Source organism: Ranitomeya variabilis, chromosome 3 (genome assembly GCF_051348905.1).
Source record: "Ranitomeya variabilis isolate aRanVar5 chromosome 3, aRanVar5.hap1, whole genome shotgun sequence".
Lineage (NCBI taxonomy): Eukaryota > Metazoa > Chordata > Amphibia > Anura > Dendrobatidae > Ranitomeya > Ranitomeya variabilis.
In genome coordinates this window covers 713,370,532-713,394,085 of record NC_135234.1, presented here as the reverse complement: position 1 = coordinate 713,394,085, position 23,554 = coordinate 713,370,532, and the positions used below count along the sequence as shown (strand labels likewise).

General features: G+C 38.0%; 1 protein-coding gene across 1 annotated transcript; it reads right to left on the bottom strand.

Moving 5' to 3' along the window:
- Positions 1-3,392: 3,392 nt before the first annotated feature.
- CDX2 (caudal type homeobox 2) lies at positions 3,393-14,874 on the bottom strand. Its single transcript, XM_077298281.1, has 3 exons — positions 14,329-14,874; positions 8,827-8,978; positions 3,393-4,684 (listed from the first exon to the last, which is right to left on the bottom strand). The coding sequence occupies exons 1-3, from the start codon at positions 14,750-14,752 to the stop codon at positions 4,505-4,507; spliced, it is 756 nt and encodes a 251-aa protein (XP_077154396.1). The 5' UTR covers positions 14,753-14,874; the 3' UTR covers positions 3,393-4,504.
- Between the last annotated feature and the right edge of the window lie 8,680 nt (positions 14,875-23,554).

Below are 23,554 nucleotides of genomic sequence, written 5' to 3'. Positions count from 1 at the left end.
TCTATCACTGTAGAACCGCCCACTCGACTCATATATGTACAAGCACCAGATTTCAATGACTATGATCAGTGGCATAACTAGAATCTGATGGGCCCCAATGCAAGATTCATCCTGAATATATATATATATATATATATATATATATATACACACTTATATATACTGTATATCCTCCGTCCTGGTATATGTGTCCCGCATCCTGGCCTCATCCTAGTACATATATCCCCCATCTTGGTATATGTCCCTTTTCCTGGGCCCTATACTGGTATATACACTTCTCAAAAAATGAAGGGAACGCTTAAACAACAGAATCTAACTCCAGGTAAATCAAACTTCTGTGAAATCAAACTGTCCACTTAGGAAGCAACACTGATTGACAATCAATTTCACATGCTGTTGTGCAAATGGAATAGACAACAGATGGAAATTATTGGCAATTATCAAGACACCCTCAATAAAGGAGTGGTTCTGCAGGTGGGGACCACAGACCACATCTCAGTACCAATGCTTTCTGGCTGATGTTTTGGTCACTTTTGAATGTTGGTTGTGCTTTCACACTCGTGGTAGCATGAGACAGATTCTACAACCCACACAAGTGGTCAGGTAGTGCAGCTCATCGAGGATGGCACATCAATGCGAGCTGTGGCAAGAAGTTTTGCTGTGTCTGTCAGCGTAGCGTCCAGAGGCTGGAGGCGCTACCAGTACACCAGGAGACGTGGAGGGGGCCGTAGGAGGGCAACAACCCAGCAGCAGGATCGCTACCTCAGCCTTTGTGTAAAGAGGAACAGGAGGAGCACTGCCAGAGCCCTGCAAAATGATCTCCAGCAAGCCACAAATGTGCATGTGTCTGCACAAATGGTTAGAAACCGACTCCATGAGGGTGGTCTTAGTGCCCGACGTCCACAGAACACCAGGATTGGCAAATTCGCCAATGACGCCCTGTGTTCTTCACAGATGAAAGCAGGTTTACACTGAGCACATGTGACAGACATGACAGAGTCTGGAGACGCCGTGGAGAGCAATCTGCTGCCTGCAACATCTTTTAGCATGACCGGTTTGACAGTTAGTCAGTAATGGTGTGGGTGGCATTTCTTTGGAGGGCCGCACAGCCCTCCATGTGCTCGCCAGAGGTAGCCTGACTGCCATTAGTTACTGAGATGAGATCCTCAGTCCCCATGTGAGACCATATGCTGGTGCGGTTGGCCCCGGGTTCCTCCTAATGCAGGACAATGCCAGACCTCATATGGCTGGAGTGTGTCAGCAGTTCCTGCAAGATGAAGGCATTGAAGCTATGGACTGGCCCACCTGTTCCCAAGACCTGAATCAGATTGAGCACATCTGGAACATCATGTCTCGCTCCTTCCACCAACATCACGTTGCACCACAGACTGTCCAGGAGTTGGTGGATGTTTTATTCCAGATCTGGGAGGAGATCCCTCAGGAGACCATTCGCTACCTCATCAGGAGCATGCCCAAGCGTTGTACAGTAGTGAGGTCATACAGGCATGTGGAGGCCACACACAATACTGAGAATCTTTTCCTTGTCATGAGGCATTTCCACTGAAGTTGGATAAGCCTGTAACTTCATTTTCCACTTTGATTTTGAGCATCATTCCAACTCCAGACCTTCATGGGATATTAGTTCTGATTTACGTTGATCATTTTTAGGTTTTATTGTTAGGAACACATTCCACTATGCAATGAATAAAGATTTACAACTGGAATATTTCATTCAGTGATATCTAGAATGTGGGATTTTAGTGTTCCCTGTATTTTTTTGAGCAGTGTATTTTCCCCATCCTGCTATATGTCCCCCATTCTGCGCTGTTCTTTAATGTATAGAAAAAATAAACAATTTTACTCGCCAGGGGTGTACAAAGAAGTCATGGGGACCCATAGCAGAAGTATAATGCACTCTATATAGTTCTCTATATAGTATAATGGACTCTCCATGGTCCTCATTATAGTAAAATGCACCTCCTTATATAATGCACAGCCCATATTCCTTTATATTAGTATAATACACAGCCCATATCCTTCATATAATATAATACACAGCCCATAGTCCTCCATATAGTATAATGCATAGAACATAGTCATCTATGTAGTATAGTCCTCCATAAAGTATAATGCATAGAACATAGTCATCTATGAAGTATAGTCCTCCATATAGTATAATGCACAGCCCATAGTACTTCATATAGTATAATTCATAGCCCATAGTACTCCATATAGTATAATGCACAGCCCATAGTACTCCATATAGTATAATGCACAACCCATAGTCCTCCATATAGTATAATGCACAGCCTATAGTATTCCATATAGTGTAATACACAGCCCATAATACTCCATATAGTATAAGGCACAGCCCAAAGTCTTCCTCCATCTATATATATAATTGTCTAAGGGTTTTTCCGTCTGTCTGTCTGTCTGTCTTTCTGTCTGTCTGCCTGTCTGTCCTGGAAATCCTGCGTCTCTGATTGGTCGAGGCCGCCAAGCCTCGACCAATCAGAGACGGACACAGCATGGCGACGATGATGTCATAAAGGTTGCCTCGACCAATCAGCGACGGGCACAGTCTGCCGCCAGGCCTCGACCAATCAGCGACGGGCACAGTATCGACGTAGATGTCATAATGGTTGCCATGTCGACGATGATGTCATAAAGGTTGCCTCGACCAATCAGCGACGGGCACAGTCTGCCGCGAATTCTGGAATCATCATTGTCCATATACTACGGGGACATGCATATTCTAGAATACCCGATGCATTAGAATCGGGCCACTATCTAGTATAGTATAATGCACAACCCATAGTACTCCATATAGTATAATGCACAGCCCATAGTAGTCCATATAGTATAATGCACAGCCCATAGTACTCCATATAGTATAATGCACAGCAGACAGTGCTCCATATAGTATAATGCACAGCCCATAGCAATCCATATAGTATAATGCACAGCCCATAATCCTCCATGTAGTATAATGTACAGCCCATAGTACTCCATATAGCATAATGCACAGTCCATAGTATTTCATATAGTATAATGCACAGCCCATAGTACTCCATATGGTATAATGCACAGCCCAAAGTCCTCCATATAATATTCTGCACAGCCCATAGTCCTCTATATTAGTCTAATACACAGCACATATTCTTCATATGATATATTGCATAGCCCATAGTCATCCGTGTTGTAGTATGGCCACCTCTGCGACTGCAGTCCTTACACCCCTTAATATAATACAAGTTATACTAAAACGTTTCCCATAATAATGTCTATCAATCTGCTCACCTCCTCCTGCTCTATAACCCCCTTCCTGCAGATCAGACACCATTTTCAACATGACAGGTCAGTCTACAAGCAAAAAAAAACCAACATAAGTTGCCTCTGTTATTAATTTATACATGAAAACAAACATTCCTCATCAGAAAAATGGTTTATTACATCATCTTCCCTGAAATAGGTGCAAATAATTTAAAATACAAAACGTTGTACAATTATATTTATGTTAGCAATCAGCGGGGGCATTTGTACAAAACAAGGGTCACAATGGATCATCTGGCTGGATTCAACAGGAGATGCAGCACCTTCTTTCCCTCAATGCCGGAGAAGAGGAGATAAAAATGCAACATTCATGTATGTAAAATTTGGTTCATTGTTGATGAAAAAAAACAAAAACCAATCTAAGACAGTGAATTCTAGTTGAATTGATGTAAAATGTGCTATAATAAAATGGATTGCATGGCAGGCTCAACCCAACTCGAGTGGCGCTTTTGCGAATCTGGCCAATAGATTGTTCATAGCCTAAGGTTTAGACCATCCCTTTACTGCAAATTTTCAATCACTGCCTTTGTGGTCATCATAAGATTCCAAATAATTATAGATCCCTCACCCAAGACTTGTAAACTCATTTTTTTATATATATTTTCCCCAAACAGTGCTTGGAATCAAAGGGCTTAAATAAGCGAAACCATTGACATCTAAAGAACGCTCCAAGCAATACTGCTCTTCGGGCCAGTAAACATTTTCCTTCTTCCAATGAAATATTTTATAGCGTTTAGACCTTGAAGTAAACACATATCATCCCTGAGAATTATCAATGAAGACAGTCTTTTTTTTTTTTAATTATTATTTTTCAGACAATATATTAAAATTAACCCTATAATTTCGACTCGAGCTCCTAAACCTTTATAGCCTTAGAAAAATGATTCCTACTTTAAAAAAACAAACAAAAGTTTTTGGAGGAGATAGTGGGTTCTTTGGACATGCACACAGTGCTTCTTTAGTCTCCCATGTAAGGGTGCTCTGGACATCCATGCAGTGCTCCTTTACGCTCTCATGAGGCTGCCCTCGTCCTTCTCATCAGAGTCTATCCTCCGTAATGCCACTTATAGTCAGTCGGCAGGCTCTGAACGTCCTCGCCGTGTCTAACAGTCCAGAGTGGCGCATGGTGGACTTATTTGGCTTTATAGTTAAAAAGTTATAGATGTCGACTTCACTGAGCAACAGAATTTGCCATTGTGCCCACAATGGTGCCAGGCAGGGGCATTATGTGACTCAAAGAGGGTTCTGGGCTGAGAGGGTCTTCATCATTCGGCCCATTCTGAGTTTGCTGAATCCTCTTCTTGTTGATTTTTCTTTCTTTGGCTCTTCTGTTCTGGAACCAGATCTTCACCTGCAAGGAAGAAACATTTTGGGTTCACTGATTTATAAGTCTACATATGAATACCTTCTGGTTTATATGAGGCATGTTACCTTTCTACCTTGCCCCTATCAACTAGTAGAGTTTGTTTGGAATTTGTTTGGATTTGGTCGCCAAATCTGAATTTGCCATATTCGTGCCATATTGGTACCCTATTCATGCCGAATGTATGTTTGATGATCACTTACGAACATATTCGGTAAATTCTACTCCCATTGATTCTAATGACGATCGGCTGTGTTCGACGAATATTGCAAAAACGATATTCGATGCCGTTCCGAGCCGTTCCTATTTGGATCCGAATCCGAACAAATTTGCTCAACTCTATCAGCTAGTAATATCACATCCGCTATAGACCCACATTTACACCCTCCAACTGGAAATAATATCGGAGGTATTATGTATGAAAGTTGGATATTTTGTTAAAGGCAAAGAAAGTAATGTCATCTCCCCGGAATTTCTACTGTTCATCCTTTCCAGGTATGTCTGCACCTGGATGGAGGTATATAGCACTGGTCAGATTGCTGGATCTGCTGTATAGTGTTGGTGGTAGAATAAAATAGGAATTTCATATTGACTTGTTAAAATTTCGGAAGTACTAAATTTATTTAGTTTAGATTGGGGGAGAGTGGCAGAAAAAAAGGATTCCCGGCAGAATAACTCACATAAAGTGCATTTTATTTTATGTCCTTCACTTTGTTCTTACCTGAATAAATAAGATTACATGCTCTCCAAGCTGGATTTATGTTTTTGTTTCTCATGATCTGCACTTTGTGGGACGTATCATTTCTATAACCCTCCAATCCGAACAAGTCTGTATTATATATATATTCTTGATATTACTCTTTCCTATTAACCATATGGATAATAATTATTATTGTTATTTTATTTTTTTGCATATATTGTCGTGCACATCCGTCCCTTGGAAGAAGCAATGAGGAATCTGGGATGACTTTGCTACTCTACTGAATTTGTACACATATTCTTTGGCCATATCTTTAATGTATATTAATTTGCCAGCCCTGTTTATTAATCTTTTACCTAAAAGCACACTGCACTTTAAATACAACATGCATTGTATGTACATTATATATTTTTTTTTTTGACACATTAATGCACTTCCCACATATATGACATGGAGCTATTAGCACTATGCAATGTTATCACAATTATGTGTCTCTGAAAGAAAAGGATTTGTATACAATAACCGAATCTATCTCTATTTATATTAATACCCTACTCAGCAAAATATGAGAATGTTGGAGGCGACATATATATTTACAACTGTAACTGATATACATGTGATTCTGACCAATTCATCTGTTATCCCCTTATAAATCATAAATGATCTAACCACTTTTTAGTTAACATTTATTCTGTATATTGTATTATAATTAACTTTTGAATTATTAAACATTTTTTGATAATATCTTAATTGTAGTCATTATTATAGGTTTAACAATAAATATATTGCCTGTGTATAATGATTGCTTCCTGTTTACTATGGGGGCTTCCTTTTGGCGCACCGACCAATATAGCTTTTTGTTTGTTATGTTGGATACATATATGCTTTTTCATCAATATTTAATAAAATAATATTGTTATTATTATTATTATTATTATTATTATTATTATTTTGTGATTATTATATTATTACATGGTACTTTAGTCCTGGAACTTTTTTATTGTTTTGAGTTTTTCATAAAAAATAAAGTAAATAAAATGTAAATAGATACAATTTCTGAAATGTAAGTTAAATTGCCTCTTTTCCCTTTATATGTACATTTTAAGCAGTACATTAGATTATATTCTAGCAAAGAGAAGGAGTAGAGTGAGAATAATATTGGTGCGTCTCAGAATTGCACATGAACATATTGCTACAATAACCAATGCTTAAGAGTAATTATAGTTAGGAATTGGATTTTCTAAAATCTTGGATAAGTGTGACTTACAGATATGAAAAGGCATTAAAGCAAACTAAAATAAAACTGAACACTGGAATTTGTCAATGTTTATGAGTCGATCAGTGCATTTTACCATTTATGTTTTTCAAAATATTTTTTTTTCTATCACCAATATTGAAAATCTGCTTCAACTATATCACAGAGCAGTAAAAAGAATTGCTCTAAAATGGGAATGAATAGAAAAAGTGGATTTTTTTTGTTAAAGTTTTCAATTTTGTTTTTAACAATCTGCTAGTATCAAAGAGCTTGGTTTTATGTGTAGTATTCACATATAATTTTGTTAAATGAGAAAAATAATTTGTAATCTATTTCTATTGTTTATATTTTCAAATACTTGAATTAAATGATTATTATTTTTTTCTAGCATTAAATCATTTATTTGTTAAAAAAAATTAAGTTCATTGAAAACAAACAATGTAGTACAGTAGAGGTTACACCTATAGTTTTAGCATTGAAGTAGACATTTTATTAATAGGGAATGAAAAATGAAAACTCATTTACGGAACCTCCTATACTTGAGATTGGTAGTTAGGTCACAACTTGCAACAAAATGAGACAATTTGGTCCTTCTTTAAACAAAAAAAAATAATAATAATTAAAATAAGTGTGACATGTAAGCTGCAATAATGAAGAACATGCTGGACTGGCCAGACCTGACATACAGGTGTTCCCCATACTCAGACATGACCTCTCATAGCCCTTTTTTTGGCAGATACCACCATAGTAGCAGAAAAGGAAATGTATTAAACTGGGGTTGATCCACAGGGGAATTCAGTAATCACTTATATTTTTACCACCATGTTGATTACACATCAGTGGTGGGAAATTCCTTTGCCATGGGAATGGTAGCACAGCTTTTCTATTAAGTAATAGTTTGTTTTTTGGGGGGGTGCATATAATGTGGATTTTTTTTTCTGCTAAAGAAATTCTTTCCGTTAAACCCTCTATACACAGCAGATTTTTTAATACAAAATTTCTTAATAGTCTTTTATGCTATCTCAAATCCATAATAAAAATGTAACAAAATCTGTTAAAACAATTCCACAAATAGAAATGTCTTTATAAATTACTCAAAGAGATTAAGTTTATGCCATATGGGATTTCACTGTTTTGTACAAATAGCCAATATCTATCCATCTATGGGGAAAAAAAGTGGAGCAGCACCAACAATAAACCAGCTGCGCTCCAAATTGCAAAAAATAGTGTACTTTTATTAGCTCGTGTGGTGTGGTGACGATTCAGTTACAAAGAACCTTTATCAAGTAGATAAGGGCTAATAAACGTACACCCTTTTTTGCAATTTTTTGCTGCCTCTTTCTATTTTATGTTCATATCTATCTACAGTATTTATGTATCACATATATATACATATATATGATAAATATTAAATGTGTGAATAAATACATTTATATACATGTGTGCATATATGTACATATAGATATATATACATATATTATATATACACACATATATATACATCTATCTATCATATATACATTTACATATATATATATATATATATATATATATATATATATATATATATACTGTATATATGTAAACTTGTTGGCAGGGCCAAATAAACATTAGTTTTTCCACAGCATGTATATATATATATATATATATATATATATATATATATATATATATATATATATATATAGTGTGTGTGTGTATATATATATATATGTATATATATAAAACAGATAACAGACATTATATGTGCACACAGACATAACTTAGTAATATTATATATATATATATATATAATGTCTATCATTACCTATCAACTTATATATATATACACAATGTATATATATATATATATATATATATATATATATATATATATATATATATATATATATATATATATATATTGCACCTCTGTATGTATAATATATTAATATATCTATCTATACATATAAGACCCCTGTGTAGTGAGAGATTCCCAGCAGATGTGGCCCCTTTCCTCTCCTTAGTGGTCAGTGCTCTGCTATGTGCTTTCTGCTGCAATCTCAGACAGGTCCGTCTGATTAATGCAGATGTAATGTCCTCTCTCCCTGACACTGGTCTCATTAATAACTCAGCTCCTGTCCCCGGCTTATCAAGGGCATTAATGGCACATTAATCCCAGCCATGGTCACATACCTGTCGTTCGGAGAGCCCCAGGTTGACAGCCAGCTCCGCTTTCCTTCTGATGGTGATGTACCTGCTGTAATGGAACTCCTTCTCCAGCTCCAGCCGCTGGTGGTCGGTGTACACCACCCGGTATTTGTCCTTTGTCCGAGTCTTACCCCCTGCTGAAAGAAAAGATATATTCCACTTAAAAAAAACACATGTGATAGATAGATAGATAGATAGATAGATAGATAGATAGATAGATAGATAGATAGATAGATAGATAGATAGATAGATATGGGATAGATAGATAGATAGATAGATAGATAGATAGATAGATATGGGATAGATAGACAGATAGATATGAGATAGATAGATATATAGATAGATAGATAGATAGATAGATAGATAGATAGATAGATAATAGATAGATAGATAGATAGAGATAGATGATAGAGATAGATAGATAGATAGATAGATAGATAGATAGATAGATAGATAGATAGATAGATAGATATGGGATAGATAGATAGATAGATAGATAGATAGATAGATAGATAGATAGATAGATAGATATGGGATAGATAGACAGATAGATAGATAGATAGATAGATAGATAGATAGATAGATAGATAGATAGATATGGTATAGATAGACAGATAGATAGATAGATAGATAGATAGATAGATAGATAGATAGATAGATAGATAGATAACAGATAGAGGGTCCCTTTACACATTAGGCATTTAGAATTCTAAATCGCATTCATGTAGCTTTAGTTTTAGAGAAAATGCATTATTATAAAGTTTTGATTCTATTATATATTGAATGGACCGTTATTTGCAACACAATTCGTTTATTAATTATTATTTCTTCAGAATGCAAAAATGGGAAATATTATAAGCCAAGGAAATGACATAAATGATATCAGATATTCGGGATCTGGTTGTAGGATTTCAGGTACCTACATTAAACCCTACAAACAGATCCCGAATATCTGATATAATCTTAGGCTGCATATACTAATGTTCATCCGCAACAGATCATGCAGTAGTTGATCCTGGTAACATTTTTGCCGAAATAATGTATATTGTCGGTAGTCATGTTTATGGAAATTTTAATGAGGAAATCTAGAATAAATGGCTACAAAAATAAATAGAATTGAAAATATAATAAAGGAAGGAGAGATGGATAGATAGATAGATAGATAGATAGATAGATAGATAGATAGATAGATAGATAAGGAAAGAAAGAAAATAAGTAAGGAAAGAAAGATAAAGTAAAAGAAATAAGGAAGAAAATAAGAAAAAAGTTAAATAAACAAGGAAGGAAGGAAGGAAAGAAAGAAAGAAAGAAAGAAAGAAAGAAAGAAAGAAAGAAAGAAAGAAAGAAAGAATGTTCATCAGAGTCGTGTAAAGATTGAAAAGCTAATACTTAATAAATAGTATGAAAATATTATATATGTTGCATATATTTTGCATATTACATATATATGAAATGTTTCTTTTATTGTTATCATCTGTAGTATTTTATATACTTTATTATATGTACATGTGTATGTCAATTATGTAAATTGTACTGTTATGTGTGTGTGTGTGTGTGTATATATATATTGCTTGTGGTTAGTAGCAGTAGTCTTTTAGTCTTTCATGATCATTTTCATTATATTCAGTTACTAATAACAAATGACAATCAAATTACAGCTAGGATTTGTATCACTGCAATCACAAGGATTCCTATTCTATAAAGTGACTGCTGAGCCCTCTGTCCCCGGTATAGACGATGCCCCGGGTTCTTGTCCCCCCTCCCTGCAGCCCGGAATAACGCTCATTAATAGCTCATTCTTCACGCTGAGCCCTGGCTCCTTTGTGGAGGTGTTAGAGCCTGTCTATAGAAATGGCTGCCGTATTACAACTAATCACGGTTAATATGATGGCTGCTGTAAAACGCACAATTACCACCCAGTAAACCGCTCGTTTACATTGTGCTGAGGGCTTGATAAATGGGATTTGCTGAGTCCAGATCCTCCAGCTTCATCCCTAATACACGGTGCACTCTCTGTGTAGCTCAGGTATGGTCTGATCACCTGGGAATTGACAGATATATATATATATTTATATATATATATATATATATATATATATATATATATATATATATATATACATATATATATACAGATACTGTAACATATATTGTGAACTGCCTGTTCACCCTGTGCATGTAACAATGTAACATCACTGATGCCAAACTAAACTGAATAGATGTTTGTGGATCTGCAAATCCTTTATTTTAGTTTTGTAGAACTACAAATCCCAGCAGCCCTTTGTGGCATATTCCTTGGAGTGCGTATATTTTATATTTGACTTGTGGATTTTTTTTTTATTATTTTTTTTTTTGCCTTTCTGGATCTCAGTTACTTGTCAGTTACTTGATCTCAGTTACTTGTCATTTTAGCAGCTTTTCCCTTCCATTTCTTCTCTTTTTGGAACTAACAATCCCAGCAGTATCAACCACTGATGTCTAGATATAATATTTTTTCTGGCTGTTACATCTGTGTGGCATTACGCTGGAAAGCTATCACACTGGTTTACATGATGATGAGGGTTGTAGTCCGGGGTGGCTGTGGATATGAAGCTCTCCGTGCAGGGCAGCAGCATTTCTTCCCATGCTCCTGTGCCTGCTGATAACCTTCCATCTGGCTGGGTCAGGCTCTGTAGCACAATATCTTGAATTCTTGGTTAATTTATTCAAATGTCGCATATAGAAATGGCTGCAGGATGAAAGTCCAAGCCGACATTTGCTCAGATAGGGTAATTCAAAGACAATGTACAAGCTAGAAAGGCTTCTCTGTGATAAGATCTGCTTGTAGTGGATTGTCTGAGGCTGTGTCATCCATTCATTAGCACTGCCTAGACCCTTCTGATCCTGCTTGTATCTGCACAGGGGGTCTTTGTAGTGCTTTGTACAGACCTGAGATAGCCTGGTGCTTATTAAACACCTACTAGTAGATCAGATAGTCCTCATACTAGTACAGAAGAGCCTGATAACAGCAGCACATAGCTGACATGGCTGCTCCCACCAACCACAGGATCACAATATGCCAGCAATGCAGCAGTTAACTTGATTATTTATAGTCGGATTCTAGCTATTATCTATCTATCTATCTATCTATCTATCTATCTATCTATCTATCTATCTATCATCTATCTATCATCCACACCCCATATCTATCTATTATCTATCTATCTATCTATCTATCTATCTATCTATCTATCTATCTATCTATCAAGTATCTGTATATATTATGCATGGGAACATTCTGTGCTCCAATGCATTTCCATGGTGGGAAGTGATCAGAGTATAATCCCAGTGCTACAAATAGCAATTTACTGCTATGTATCCTGTCCTTTCCGGTCACAAGAATGGACAATGCTTCAGCAAGGTGTATATCAAAGCTGTGCCCCAATGACAGATGGGTGAGTGCAGAATTGCACCCTGTCCTGTCCCTGCTTGTCTGCAATCAGTCTGCAGCTCAAAAGGGGACATTTACATGACAAGGGACAGGGCGCCTGACTTTGTCGCCTCCATATGGGAGGGCATCAGAAAAAGAAAACTTTACACTGACCCCTCAACTTTCCCCTCAATCTCCTCCCTTCTACAGTCTTAGCAAGGTTGTTGGACCCTAGGGGAAATCACTGCACCATGATCTGAGAATTTGATACTGTTATATCCATGTTATGCACATAGAATTTAATATCAACCTTATCCCTATAAATGTCCTTAGACTGTAATCCTCAACTTATAATGTTCATAGACTGTAATCATAGCCTATAATGCCAATTGACTGTAATCCTAACCTTATAATGTTCATATATTTAACACTAACCCTATAATGTCGATAGACTGTAATCCTAGCCCTACAATGTCCATAAACTATAATCCTAGCCCTATAATGTCCATAAACTGTAATCCTAGCCTATAATGTTGACAGATTGTAATCCTAACCCTATAATGTCCATAAACTGTAACCCTATCCCTATATTGTCCATAGACTGTAATCCTAGCCTATAATGTCCATAGACTGTAATCCTAGCCCTATAATGTCTATAGACTGTAATCCTAGCCTATAATGTCCATAGACTGTAATCCTAGCCCTATAATGTCCATAGACTGTAATCCTAGCCCTATAATGTCCATACACTGTAATCCTATCCCTATAATGTCCATAGACTGTAATCCTAGCCCTATAATGTCCATAAACTGTAACCCAATCCCTATATTGTCCATAGACTGTAATCCTAGCCCTATAATGTCCATACACTGTAATCCTAGCCCTACAATCTCAATAGATTGTAATCCTAGCCCTATAATATTCCCAGACTTTGACGTTAACCCTAACCCTCTAATGTCCATAGGCATCAATACTACCTCTATAATGTCCATTCAACTAAAATACTACTAAACCTATAATGTCCATAGACTTTATTAATTTCCTTTCACTGTATACTAACCTTAATCCTATATCAATCATCCACTTTTTGCTTTGCTATCCATAAAACTTTGCTAACATTCCAGTGCCTAGACATGAATAACCATTTTATGCGCAAAAGATTCCATACTAACCTTATAAGTTCCGTGGAGATTATGCATTCATATCCATATATACTGTCCATAATTGTTCATGTATTTATATACATATAGGTTTATACAGTGGATTGCCCTGACATATCACCATTGTAACCTAATAATGCGCCCAAACAATAAACTCATGGAATGGATATTTATATTATGTATTCTATTGCCATTCATGTATCCATTTTAGTCATTTTTGTAATGAACGCTCTTATCTTCACTATAGGTGTGGCATTTATTCAGGGCACAATTACATGTCACAGGCTGTAACAGGTAAGATCATATATGCCCATGTCATTGTATCCACAGCAGAAATATGGCCCTCACTGGTTACATGTGAATGCCACCATGATTGATCATTTCCCAATAAATATACCAATTACATAACAGGCGGTACAGCCATCCCCAGAAAAAGGAAATCCCCAAATGTAGATCCGACCCTCGTGTATGGACAGTCCTCTGTTTTAATCTTCTAAATTAGTAATTAGTTCTAAAAACCTTATAATATAACTGGAAACAATCAGTCATTAAGTGTCTCATATAGATGAGTTTTGACTTTGAAGAAAATATTTTTTCCACCTTATATCCTAAATTCCCAGATATCTTCTGCTGTCATCCTATAATACATATCTCCAGTTATTCCAGTGAGAATCTGACAACCAGTATAGCTACTCAGCTTTCCTGGATTCCTGAATGGCACATTTGATTAATTAGCTAGTGGATTCCATAGGAAGGATGAATGATTTTGTAATTCTGGAGGACCCCAGAAAAGCTGAGAGGCAAATCCCATGGGAAGCAATGATAACAGCCGATCACCCAGCTGTCCCAGATCCAGATCGTACTAGTTATTGCATGGCTGATGTATCTGGATGACACCTATTTAGTCCATCTTCTTACCAGTGGTTCCCTGAGTCGCTGGCTTCCTCATCCAGTCGTAGTGGTGTCTCCGGTGCCCATCTGCCATCCCCGGAGAGATCTGAGATTGATGCCCTGCTGGCAGCACTCCAACACATGGTGGTCCCTGCACCTGCCCAGTGGGGTAATCAGACACGGGGCTGTAGCCCAAACTGCCCCCCGGAGAGGGATTTAGAGGGGTATGTGCGGTGGGGTAGGCGGTGTGACCCCAGTCTTCTCTAGCCGCTCCATAAGGGGTGATCCAGGCGGGGGATCCAGAAGGAGCAGCCCCCTCTAGGCTCAGTCCATGATAGCCTCCATAGTCAGGGTACTGGGGGGCAGTGGGGAAGTTCTGCAGCCCGGGGTGGCCCCGCATAGGTCCCGGGTACATGCCACCGTCCTTGTCCAGCAGGTAGCTCACGTACATGGTGGCAGGCCGGTGCCAGCTCGCCGCATACCGCTCCGCTGCCCCTCAGCCCCGGCTCCAGGTGCCTTCATTGGCCGCCACTCCAGGATCACACACTGTAATGGCAGAGCCCGGGGCCGGTGACGTCACGGGGCAGAGAGCGCCCCCCCTCGCTGCCATTTGCATGTGAAGTGAGATAAGGAGAGGGCAGCGACCTGATCACACACAATACTCCGGGCTTATTGTCTCCCAGCTTCCTCCTTCCAATACAGACCGGCTGCACTTTACCCTCCAAGCACAGGTTCAAAGGGCGCAAGTCAATAGAGCCAAAACCAGGGGGCAAACAAGATGCAGCCAGGGCAGGGGGCAGACAGCCCCAGGTGAGGAGCCACCAGCCGGGGAGGATCCGGCCCCTCATCAGTGTGCGGTGGACCTCTGTGGGCCAGGCACAAACTGCTCACCACACTGCTGCAACACAGGAGCAGCAAACACACGGGGAGGTGTATCTGTATGGGAGGTGTATATATAAGGGAGGTATATATATATGTATATATATATATAGGGGAGGTATATCTATAGGGGAGGTGTATATAGGGGAGATATATATATATATAGGGGAGGTGTATGTATATATATATATATATATATATATATATATAGGGAAGGTATATCTATATGGGAGGTGTATATAGGGGAGGTATATATATATAGGGGAGGTATATCTATATGGAACGCGTATATATAGGGGAGGCGTGTATATAGGGGAGGTATATATATATATATAGGGAAGGTATATCTATATGGGAGGCGTATATATAGGGGATGCGTATACATAGGGGAGGCATATATATATAGGGAAGGTATATCCTAATAGGAGGTGTATATAGGGGCGATATATATAGGGAAGGTATATCTATATGGGAGGAGTATACATAGGGGCGATTTATATAGGGAAGGTCTATCTACATGGGAGGCGTATATATAGGGGAGGTGTGTATATAGGGGAGGTATATGTATATAGGGGAGGTATATCTATATGGGAGGCGTATATATAGGGGAGGCGTATATATAGGGGAGGTATATCTCTATGGGAGGCATATATATAGGTGAGGCGTGTATATAGGGGAGGTATATATATAAGGAAGGTATATCTATATGGGATGCATATACTTAGGGGAGTCATATATATATATAGGGAAGGTATATCTATATGGGAGGTGTATATAGGGTGGTATATAGGGAAGGTATATCTATATGGGGGGCGTATATATAGGGAAGGTGTATATATAGGGGAGGCATATATATATAGGGGAGGTGTATATATAGGGAAGGCGTATATATAGGGGAGGTGTATATAAAGGGAAGGTATATCTATATGTGAGGCGTATATATAGGGGAGGTGTATATATAGAGAAGGTATATCTATATGGGAGGCGTATATATAGGGAAGGTATATCTATATGGGAGGCATATATATAGGGGAGGCGTATATGTAGGGGAGGTGTATATATGGGGGAAGCGTATATATAGGGAAGGTGTGTATATATAGGGGAGGTGTATATAGAGGAGGCGTATATATACGTGAGGTGTATATATAGGGGAGGTGTATATATATGAGAGGTGTATATATAGGGAATGTATATCTATATGGGAGGCATATATAGGGGAGGCGTATATAGGGGAGGTGTATATATAGGGGAGGCGTGTATATATAGGGCAGGTGTATATATAGGGGAGGCGTATATATAGGGGAGGTATATATAGCGAAGGTATATCTATATGGGAGGCGTATATCAAGGAGGTATATATATAGGGAAGGTATATCTATATGGGAGGTGTATATATAGGGGAGGCGTATACATAGGGGAGATGTATATATAGGGAAGGTATATATATAGGGGAGGTACAGCTATGAGGGAGGTACATCTATAGGGGAGGTGTATACATAGATGAGGTGTATATAGGGGAGGCGTATATATAGGGGAGGTATAGCTATATGAGAGGTGTATATATATAGAGAAGGTATATGTATAGGGGAGGCGTATATACAGGGGAGGTATATCTATATGGGAGGTGTATATATAGGGGAGGCGTATATACTGTATCGTGGGAGGTATATCTATATGGGAGGTGTATATATAGGGGAGGTGTATACATAGGGGAGGAATATATACAGGAGAGGTATATCTATAGGGAATGTATATAAGGGAGGTACAGCTATAGGGGTGGTTTATCTATATGGGAGGCGTATAATAAGGGGAGGTATTTCTGTAGGGCAGGTATATCTATAGAGAATGCATATATGTATAGGAGGTACAGATATGAGGAAGGTATATCTATAGGGAAGGTATATCTATAGGGGAGGTGTATATAGGGGAGGTATACATATATAGGGGAGGTATTTCTATAAGGCAAGTGTTTATATGGGGGAAGTATTTCTTTAGGGCAAGTGTATATAGGGGAAGTATATATATAGGGGAGGTATTTCCATAGAGCAAGTGTATATATAGGGGAGGTATTTCTATAGGGCAGGTATATATAGAGGAGGTACAGCTATAGAGGATGTGTCGCTATAGGGGAGGTATATACATAGGGGAGGAAAATATACAGGAGAGGTATATCTATAGGTAAGGTGTATATATATATATGGTAGGTATATCTACAGGGGAGGTACAGCTATAGGAGAGGTGTATCGATAGGGAAAGCATAGCTATAGGAGAGGTGTATCTATAGGGGAGGTATATATATGTATATATATATATATATATATATATATATATATATATATATATATATATATAGGGGAGGTATATATAGGGGAGGTATATCTATAGGGGAGGTATAGCTATAAGGGCTGTATAGACATAGGGGAGGTATAGTTATGGTGGAATATAGGTATCGGGGCGATATAACTACGGGATGTATATCTAAAGGGGATGTACAGCTACAAGGGAGATATATCTACAGGGGAGATGTGTATATATCGGGGAGGTATATACATAGCGGAGATATATCTATAGGGGTGTTATAGCTATAGGGGAGGTACAGTTATGAGGGAGGTAAAAGAAATATCTATGGTTAATCTCATAATTCTATATCTATTATTCTATATATCTATCTCTCTCTATATATCTACCCACCAATTTATCCATCCATTTGTCTATCCATTATCTATCTATCTATCTATCTATCTATCTATCTATCTATCTATCTATCTATCTATCTGATATCTATCTATCTATCTATCTCATATCTATCTATCTATCTATCTATCTCATATCTATCTATCTATCTATCTATCTATCTATCTATCTATCTATCTATCTATCTCATATCTATCTATCTATCTATCTATCTATCTATCTCATATCTATCTATCTATCTATCTATCTCATATCTATCTATCTATCTATCTATCTATCTATCTCATATCTATCTATCTATCTATCTATCTATCTATCTATCTATCTATCTATCTATCTGTATCTCTATTATCTATCATCAATCTATCTATTATCTATCTATCTAGCTAGCATCCCTATCTATTTTATGCATGAATCTATATATTTTATATGCAGAATTCCATGTGATATGATAAATCGCACAATAACTATTATCAATAATTACAGAACAGTCTGATTTTAGCAAGAAACAATATTATAGTGATGCGTTAAATGCAAGTAACATCTGACATTTGTTCATAAGGAATTTGCGCATCTTCCTAATTTCTTTAGTTGCTGCTTAAAATTAGAATCAATATAATCAACATCAATTATTATAATTATTGCTATAGAGAAAAGATTTTTGTTTTCCTGTTGCCAAAAATAGAGAAAGTGATAAGTTAGATAAGTTATGTATTTATCTGTGCGATCTTCAGTTATGATTTAGGGATGTAGTTATTCAATATCATTTTTGGTTGATGTAGCTATTTAAGTGTGTTATGTCATGGTGGATGGATAAATTATATAAATAGGATTGATAGATAGATATGGAATAAATAATAGAGAGATAGATGATTGATTTACCTAAACTATAGAAATAGATATTAAGTGATTGAATATTAAGACACAGATAGATAAGTATAAGAAAACAGATTGCAGAGAAAGTAGTTTATGAATGAAATGATAGATTAAATAATATATGGACTATACATAGGAGATGCTTCTTTACCATTTCGACTGATGAAATAAAATCAGCTATACATACACATGCGTCTTACAAGCGTTTTAATTAGCGTTTTAATTTATATTTTCGTCGTTCTGTTCACACATAATATCAGATAAAAGTTATGTATTGTCTGGGTGAATTTCTATCACAAGTTTACTTTCTCATTATTTTGTATCACTCTTGTTTGGATTGTGGATGCAACGCAGTGAGGTATACATATATATATATATACAGTATATAGTAGAAAACCAGAAATAATATAGCGAGAAATATGTTTAAATCATGGATCATTGTGATGTTTAGATAGATAAAAAATGGCACTGATGACCGGCAGAGGCAGTGCCTGAAGCTGTGATACCTCTGTGTGATCGATTATTCCCCGGCGCCTGCAGTGACATTTGCACAGTGCCGCAGTTGTGTGATTGCAGCACATGGTAGTCACACATGCTGTATTATTAGCCACAATCTCCACATCATAGTTTTTACTTTTCTCCTATCACGTCCTGTAGATTTGGACGGTGCCCGTGCCTCCACCTCTCGGCATAAAATATACCCTGAATCTCCTGCAGACGAAATTCGGTTTCCAGTGTTTCCACCATTGTTACGTCCTTATGCAGCCCCCCAGCCTCAGCCCTGACGCCCCTGTCCAGGTGATGTCTGTATTACAGCTCACTGTAGTGACATTATTACTGAAGAAATATCACAGTCATCTCTACAGACAAATGGATCATGTAACAGTAAAACGAGATAAATCTGTAGACATGGAGCATTTTATATACTCCCCTTCATATAATGATTATGTGTGCTTGAACATAATAACAATAAAAATAGAAATAATAATAATGTAATATCTATCTATCTATCTATCTATCTATCTATCTATCTATCTATCTATCTATCTATCTATCTATCTATCATCTATCTATCTATCTATCTATCTATCATCTATCTGTCTATTATCTATCTATCTATCCCATATCTATCTATCTATCTATCTATCTATCTATCTATCTATCTATCTATCTATCTATCTATCTATCTATCCACTGTATCTATCTATCGTCTATCTATCCCATATCTATCTATCATCTGTCTATCCCATATCTATCTATCTATCTATCTATCTATCTATCTATCTATCTATCTATCTATCTATCTATCTATCATCTATCTGTCTATTATCTATCTATCTATCTATCTATCTATCTATCTATCTATCTATCTATCTATCATCTATCTGTCTATTATCTATCTATCTATCTATCTATCTATCTATCTATCTATCTATCTATTATCTATCTATTTAACCTATCTGCTTCATATTTATCGATCTATCTATCTATCTATCTATCTATCTATCTATCTATCTATCTATCTATCTATCTATCTATCCCATATCTATCTATCTATCTATCTATCTATCTATCTATCTATCTATCTATCTATCTGTCTATCTAATATCTATCTATCTATCTATCTATCTATCTATCTGTCTGTCTGTCTGTCTGTCTGTCTGTCTGTCTATCTATCTATCTATTTATATAAAAATAAATAAGAAAAAAGGAGGCAGCACTGCAATAAATGATGAAAAAAGTGGACTTCAATAATGAAAACAGATGCACCACAGCACATTTCTCTATAAAACATGTTTTTCCACCCTTAAAAATACCACCCAATGAAGAAAATTAGATTTTTCAAAATACAGATATTTTAGGGCCATATTGCATTTTTTCCGCACCAAAATTTGCAAAAGCAATCTGTACTGAATGTCGTGGTTTGGCTGTTTATTTGAATGCATTTTCCATTTTTATTACTTTTTTGGTGCAGATGTTTAGCAGCTTTTTTTATTCATGTTTTTTCTTTTACCGAAATGATGGCATTTTGCACTTTAAAATGCAATTATGTTTTTAATAAGCATATTTTGAGGCTCTCTATAGAAATCTATAGGGAAAAAATGCACCAAAAAAATCATACATGCGTCTTTGTACGCACAGTGGGTGTGAGTTTTCATGAAATCCCATCCACATTGCTTGATTTGTTAAGCGCAGCACACGTGTAATGTGTATATAATTGGTGACATAAAACCGAGCTTTACAGAATTGTAATGCACGTGTGAATTCTCAATAATAATAAAAATTTATGCTTCTGACATTAACAGTTAATAGACACTTTGCTGCTATAACCACTAGTTAATCAGTTTTTATTGTGGGTCATAAGCAGGTTATTATGTTATAGTATATTGTTAGCTGAGCGGAAATCAGTAATACTCAATATAACTGGATAGGAAACACATGCGAAACTGTAAGTTACAAAAAGAAAAAAATACAGAGCTAAACAGATAAAACTGCACTGAAAACTATATCTAAAAACTAGTAAAAGTTAGGGTAGGACTCCATGAGGACATGTGACATACAACACTGAAATCGCAGTGATACTGTCACGATTCATTTTGGATTCGTGGCAGCTCTGGCTCCGCTATAATTTAAATGTAGTTTTTTTTCCTTTCAGGCCAGCAAGGGTTACATTTCAGTTTCCTGCTGGCAGCTGCTTTGATTGCTAGTCTGCTGATATGGGTGGTGACCACTTCCACCAATCTTTAAAAAGTCACATAACGCATCAGCTGACTGTCGGTGATAAAGTAATAATGTTGACCAAGCCTGGAGTGTTTGTGGAGCTTGTGGTCCTGGTGCCGTATCCTCAGCTGTGTGGTGCTTTTCAGCAAGGACAGTGTTAAGTTCTATTTCCCCTTTTTTCTGTCTGTCTTGTTGTTGTCCCTCTCCCGGTGTTGTTCACCATCTGCAGTGATGAGACTAGTGTCCTTGCCGACCAGTACACTAGCCAGGGAATAGTGAGGAGACAAGCAGGGTTTAGGCATGAGACGGCAGCAGGGGGAAGGACCCACTTAGGATTTTACGGGAGTTTAGGGACAGGCACAGGTTGGAGCTCAAAATGTGCCCCATCCCTTGTTCCCTCTGTTAGGGCCTTCTGCTCCCCATTCCATCCCATTGTTGGTGTAAGTTGTGTCGTCTGCTGGACTTAACCGTATTGGTTCGTGACATTATCACCGACCCGTATTTTTTTTCCAGTGAACCCATGGCTCATGCTGAGGCCTTTCCTCATCTGATCCAGTCCCTTACAGATGAGGTTTCCGAGTTGCTGACTCAGGTGGTGCAGCTGTTTCAGCAGGTGATGGGGTTCTCAGTCTCGTCTCAAGTCCTGGCTCATCTGGAGCCTAAAGTATCTCTCTCTGACAGATTTTCAGGACAGAGAGAGATAGATTTATGGTCTTCAAAGAAGCCTGTAAATTGTATTTCAGGCTTCGCCCTCATTCTTCAGTGAGTGAGGAACAGCGTGTGGGGATTATAGTCTCCCTTCTCTAGGGTGATCCCCAATCCTGGGCCTTCTCCCTGCTGACTGATTCACCATCTTTGCGGTCGGTGGACAAGTTTTTTGCGGCACTGGCGCTGGTGCATGGGGATCCTGATGGCGTCTACCTTGCTGAATCTAGACTCTGTAAAATCAAGCAGTGTGGCTGGACGGCTAAGGAGTACTGCTCAGAGTTTCAGAGATGGGCCACTGACATGCAGTGGATTGACCATGCTCTTAGGAGCCATTTCTTTCAGGGTCTGTCAGCTAGGCTTCAGGATACTCTGGTGCAATGTGCTACTCCTGAGTCATTGGAGGCCGCCATGGCCCTTGCTATCTGGGTGAATAGACACCTCACGGAGGGACATACACCAAATCTACCCATTGTTGTTCTTTCTAGGGAGGACACACTGGTGCAGACGGACGAACCCATGCAGATGGGAGGAGTCTCCTCTCAAACTAGGTCACCTGCGGTTTGCTGTAGGATGGGGGCATGTTTTTTCTGTGGTCTGACTGATCATTACATCAATGTCTGCCCAGTTCGCGTCAAAGTATGTATTCCATCTCAAAAGCAGCGTTCCCCTGGCTGTTTGGTGGGAGTCGACCATGGTGTGTACATTTCCTTCATCTCTTCGTCTCAGTGTACCATTCCAAATGAAGTAGTGGTTGGTGGGGTAACTGAGACTATTCCGGTGCTCGTGGATAGTGGAGCTGGAGTCAATTTGATGGATTCTCGCTTTGTTCAGACCCATGGTCTGATCTCTAGGATGCTGGTGAGACCCATTACTGTTCGGATAATTGACTCTGTTCCTCTCAGCCAAGGGACTGTGACTCAAGTTGTAGATAATATTAACCTGCGTATAGGGACTCTTCATGAAGAGGCCCTGTCGTGCTACGTCTTGGAGGGTATGCCAACTCCCATCGTCTTAGGCCTTCCCTGGTTGAAGAGACACAACCCGGTCATAAATTGTCAGTCCAGGGAAGTAGTCAGTTGGCACCAGTCTTGTAAGGACAGCTGACTGGGAACTACGATCTCTGCTGTTCTTCTCAAATCTACCCCTTCTTCTCCGGTGGGGCAGTTAAGGTGCTACCAACCAGGAAGTAGGGGCAAAACTCAACCCTCACCACAAGTTAACCCTGAGTCTTGGAGTCCTCTCAGGAGGAGGTATCAGGGAAGGGTGGTGTTCCCTCTGTGTATAGCGAGGGTATGAGTTTGGTGATGTTAGCAGACAACATGGCCACTCTGTAAAATTGGTGCAATTGAAGGTCCAGAGGCCCCTCGTTGAAAGG

Coding starts and splice junctions, on each gene's coding strand:
- CDX2 (XM_077298281.1), bottom strand. CDS start 14,752: ATGTACGTGAGCTACCTGCTGGACAAGGACGGTGGCATGTACCCGGGA. Junction 8,979..14,328: donor AGCGACTCAGGGAACCACTG/GTAAGAAGATGG, acceptor CTTTTCTTTCAG/CAGGGGGTAAGACTCGGACA. Junction 4,685..8,826: donor TGGGGCTCTCCGAACGACAG/GTATGTGACCAT, acceptor TCTTCCTTGCAG/GTGAAGATCTGGTTCCAGAA.